Source organism: Lampris incognitus, chromosome 10 (genome assembly GCF_029633865.1).
Source record: "Lampris incognitus isolate fLamInc1 chromosome 10, fLamInc1.hap2, whole genome shotgun sequence".
Taxonomy (NCBI): Eukaryota; Metazoa; Chordata; class Actinopteri; order Lampriformes; family Lampridae; genus Lampris; species Lampris incognitus.
In genome coordinates this window covers 7,961,931-7,966,570 of record NC_079220.1, presented here as the reverse complement: position 1 = coordinate 7,966,570, position 4,640 = coordinate 7,961,931, and the positions used below count along the sequence as shown (strand labels likewise).

General features: G+C 49.4%; 1 protein-coding gene across 1 annotated transcript; it reads left to right on the top strand.

Moving 5' to 3' along the window:
- Nucleotides 1-2,825: 2,825 nt before the first annotated feature.
- Nucleotides 2,826-4,277, top strand: sstr3 (somatostatin receptor 3). Its single transcript, XM_056287957.1, has one exon. The coding sequence runs from the start codon at nucleotides 2,841-2,843 to the stop codon at nucleotides 4,275-4,277; it is 1,437 nt and encodes a 478-aa protein (XP_056143932.1). The 5' UTR covers nucleotides 2,826-2,840.
- Nucleotides 4,278-4,640: the final 363 nt, after the last annotated feature.

The window sequence follows — 4,640 nt, the reverse complement described above, 5'->3', positions numbered from 1 at the left end:
GATGTCTAGTTGTGTCCATAGTGGCGTTAGTTATTATTCGTTTCAGAGAATCCTCTTTCACTGTCAGCACGGTTTAACAGCATGTGATTTTACTGCTTGCTGCAGTTTAAGCAGCGCATGAGTCATAGGAATTTCTGGATGCTCTTTGAAATCTCTGTATCTCTTTCCAACACCAGAGATGCTGACGTCAAAAAGCTCACGGAGCTGTCTTCTGTCCTCCTCCACATATCGGTAAAGCTGATGGCCATGCTTTTGGCGTAAGAACGTTGATTTGGTCAGAAACTGATGTTTCGTTTTCAGTCACCATTTGTGTGCTTATGCTGTCAGTGAGTGCTTCCTAAAAAAATGTGTGGGCGTCCGGGTAGCATAGCGGTCTATATTCCGTTGCCTACCAACGCGGAGATCGCCAGTTCAAATCCTCGTGTTACCTCCGGCTTGGTCGGATGTCCCTAGAGAAACAATTGGTCCTGTCTGCAGGTGGGAAGCCGGATGTGGGTGTGTGTCCTGGTCGCTGGAATAGCGCCTCCTCTGGTCGGTCGGGGCACCTGTTCAGGGGGAGGGGGAACTGGGGGGGAATAGCGTGATCCTCCCACGTGCTATGTCCCCCTGGTGACGTAGCGCATGTATCGGAGGAAACGTGGTAGTCTGCAGCCCTGCCCGGATTGGCACAAGGGGTGGAGCTGTGACCGGGGCGGCTCGGAAGAGTGGGGTAATTGGACAGGTACAATTGGGGAGAAAAAAGGGGGGAAAACACTTCTGAGGCTTGACTGATTTCTGCTTTGACTAATTTTGTACTGTTACCCCATGGAAGCTTCCAGGTTCAACAGCATCAGCAGCCTGTCTGTATTGTGGTCCAGGATTGTGTTGTCTGGCCAGAAAAACATCAGTTTGTGGGTCATTAACATCATCTCATGTTCACAGCATGAGATGATGTTAATGTCCATTGACTGCAAACTTTCAGACACATCTTTGAGCTCCTCCAGAGCATCAAGCATAAGTTCTTTATGAAGTCGCCTGAAGACAGCTTTGTAGCAGTTCCCTCAAACAAGCATCTGTCATTTCAATTGCATTCTGTATCTTCACCAGGCCTCCACCAATGAGAATAAAGAGCACCATGCATTGTCCAAACAGCATGCACTGATCTGTATGATGCAGACACCCATTCCACACCTAGGACTCGCCCAATCTTTTTTTTGGGGGGGGGGGGTTCCCCCTTTTTCTCCCCAGTTGTACTTGGCCAATTACCCCACTCTTCTGAGCCGTCCTGGTCGCTGCCCCACCGCCTCTGCCGATCCGGGGAGGGCTGCAGACTATCACATGTCTCCTCCAATACATGTAGAGTCGCCAGCCGCTTCTTTCCACCTGACAGTGAAGAGTTTCACCACGGGGATGTAGCATGTGGGAGGATCACGCTATTCCCCCCCAGTTTCCCCTCCCCCCCGAACAGGTGCCCCAACCGACTGACCGGAGGAGGCACTAGTGCAGTGACCAGGACACATACCCACATGCGGCTTCCCACCTGCAGACACGGCCAACTGCGTCTCTAGCGATGTCTGACCAAGCCGGAGGTAACACAGGGATTCGAACCGGCGATCCCCATGGTGGTAGACAATGTAATAGACCGGTACGCTACCTGGATGCACCCTCGACCAATCGTTTTAATCCGAATGCCTATTTCTGAGACTGCAGGGCTAAATTCTCTCAGATTTTGGGGGGATGGTGGCACAGACAATATAATTTGTCCATAAAACTTGAAAAGATATTAATTTCAGTGCAGTGCCTGACAGCATCCCCAACAGACAGCTGCAGTCTGTGGTTCAAACAGTGCCAGCCAATCAGACGTGGGGACTAGCTTTCACCAAAGCTCCATCAGAGCTAAACCCAACCAAACACTCATTTAGAGAGGCACCATCAAGGCCATGACGTATTAAACAGTTCAAAAGAGCCTCAGTAATGCCTTCTGAATCTGCACTCGTAGATACAAGTTCCCACCAAGCTTAAAAAACAAAGTAGTTGACTCAGAATTATTAACTGAGCACATTAGCTATACAACCAGGCATGATTTCTTGCTCGAAGCAGTGCCCTCATCAGTGGGAATGGTGAGATTTTGGCTTTGTAGACTTTATGCTTGCCATTGATGCAGCTCCCTTTTTTTAACTAAATTGTATGATATCTGCACGTGTGAAACTGGAGGGCAGTACTCTGACAACGTTGAGACCATTTGACTTTTGCAAGTCAGCAAGTTCTAGATGGTCTGTGAGAGCCCTGTTATGTTTTGCAGTATAATGAGCGGTTCTGCATACAGATTTTGTTGAGTAGGTTACCCATGCTGTTGCCATTTTGACAGGAGTGTGTCTATGTTCCCTCAACCCTCTGTTCCCTCAACCCTAATTCATTGACCTTACCTAAACTCCTAACCTACCTTAACCTCACTTAACCTCAACCAATACCTAGCCCTAACCTTAACCCAACGCTTACCTTGACTTAACCTTAACTGATAGTTAACCCACAGGTCTGAGGGAATATAGGGCTAATCCCATTAGGACACTGCCAAAGCAGCACAATAACCAATGGGTACAGTCCAGATTCTTTCAGCAACCCCTAGAAAATTGAGACCTTTTAGTGGTTTCTAACTTCTTTCTTTTCCATAATTTTTTTCCCATTTTTCCTCTCACTGTAGTCTCTCTCATGATTATATGAAATGTGCAAACATATTAAAGAACTACTCAGTTTGTTAACTTTTCAGCTCTGTCACTCCACAGGACAGATGAGTGGGAGCTGAAGACCAACTGAAAGACCAAGAGACAGATTGATAGGAGACAATGGATGATGTCCTGCGAATGGCTGATGAGATGTGGGACAACAGCAGCAGCTTTGCAAGCCCTTCCTCTAGCCTCCCCCCATTCCTGCTTATGTTCAACAACACCTTCTTTGACAGCACACTGTTTAACTCCACCAACTCCACCAACTCACCCAGCCGTGAGGACCAGGGTCCCGGTGTGGCTGGCGTGCTCATCCCACTCATATACATCATTGTCTGTATCATCGGTCTGGGCGGAAACACTTTAGTCATTCACATCGTACTACACTATTCTAAGACAGAGTCTGTGACTAATATCTACATCCTTAACCTAGCCATTGCCGATGAGCTGTTCATGCTTGGCCTGCCTTTCCTGGCTGTTCAGAACACCCTCCAGTTTTGGCCCTTTGGCTCCTTCATGTGTCGTCTCGTCATGACCGTAGACTCCATCAACCAGTTCACCAGCATATTCTGCCTGACAGTGATGAGCGTCGACCGCTACCTAGCCGTGGTCCATCCCATTCGCTCTTCCAAGTGGCGGCGCCCTCAAGTGGCCAAGCTGGTGAATGGCACAGTGTGGGCGCTGTCATTCTTGGTCGTCCTGCCCGTGGTTATCTTCGCCAACATCCAGAAGGCGGGCAGCACCTGCAACATTGCCTGGCCACAGCCAGCTGACATTTGGCGGGCTGCCTTCATTATCTACACCTCAACGGTGGGATTCTTCTGCCCACTCCTCATCATCTGTCTCTGCTACCTGCTCATAGTCTTCAAGATCCGTAGCTCAGGTAAAAAAGTCCACGCCACCTCCACCAAGCGCAAGAAATCGGAGCGGAAGGTGACGCGTATGGTGGTAATAGTGGTGGCGGTATTTGTTTTCTGCTGGCTGCCCTTCTACGCCCTCAACATCATCAACTTGCTGGTGTCCCTGCCCCCAGAGCACCAGGGCATTTACTACTTCGTAGTTGTGCTAGGCTATGCTAACAGCTGTGCTAATCCCATTGTCTATGGCTTCTTGTCAGACAACTTCAAGCGGGGCTTCCGGAAAGCTCTGTGCCGCTCCTCGCGGAAGGTGGAGAGCCATGAGCCAGCGGAGTACCAGCGGCAACAGGAGGCGAGGAGGAGGGTACTGATGCCCCGCGAGAGCCTGCGGAGGGCAATTCGGGATGAGGAGGAAGATGAGGAGGAAGATGTTACGGAAATGACCGAAATCTACAGAATCGCCCAGAACTGCAATAGTAACCTGCAGCCACCGAGCTTGCAGGCCCTGTGCTTGGAGAAAGAAGCGCCGCCCATGGCAGCCGAGTCATCCTCCCCAGAAATTAAAGCCAAAGCTGGGGAGACGAATGGGAAAGGCCCCGGCCCTGGGCCCACATTGGCTGTGACGTCGCTCCTGAATGGAGCCAAACAAGGTAGTATCCAAACGCTGCCGGAGGAATCCATGGGAAAGAGCACCTCAATGGAAATAAGTTACCTCTGATGTCCATCCATCCATTATCCAAACCGCTTATCCTGCTCTCAGGGTCGCGAGGATGCTGGAGCCTATCCCAACAGTCATTGGGCGGCAAGCCGGGAGACACCCTGGACAGGCCGCAAAACACCGAATGCCAGTCGACGTTACTTGAAGTGAACTCACAGTATTAATTTGATACCAGTAGTACTGCCTCAAATCAAACTGTCTGCATCAACTCGTGTGTAGTAAATCAAAGAAACCATTACTGAGTCCAGAAGACTGCATTTCCATTCCAAAAATTGAGTATTGATCAAAAAACTAACAGCAGCATCAAGTTATCTATGATTTTTTTGTTGTCAGAGTTGTATAAAATTGAAAATTTTGGGCTTG

Coding starts and splice junctions, on each gene's coding strand:
- sstr3 (XM_056287957.1), top strand. CDS start 2,841: ATGGCTGATGAGATGTGGGACAACAGCAGCAGCTTTGCAAGCCCTTCC.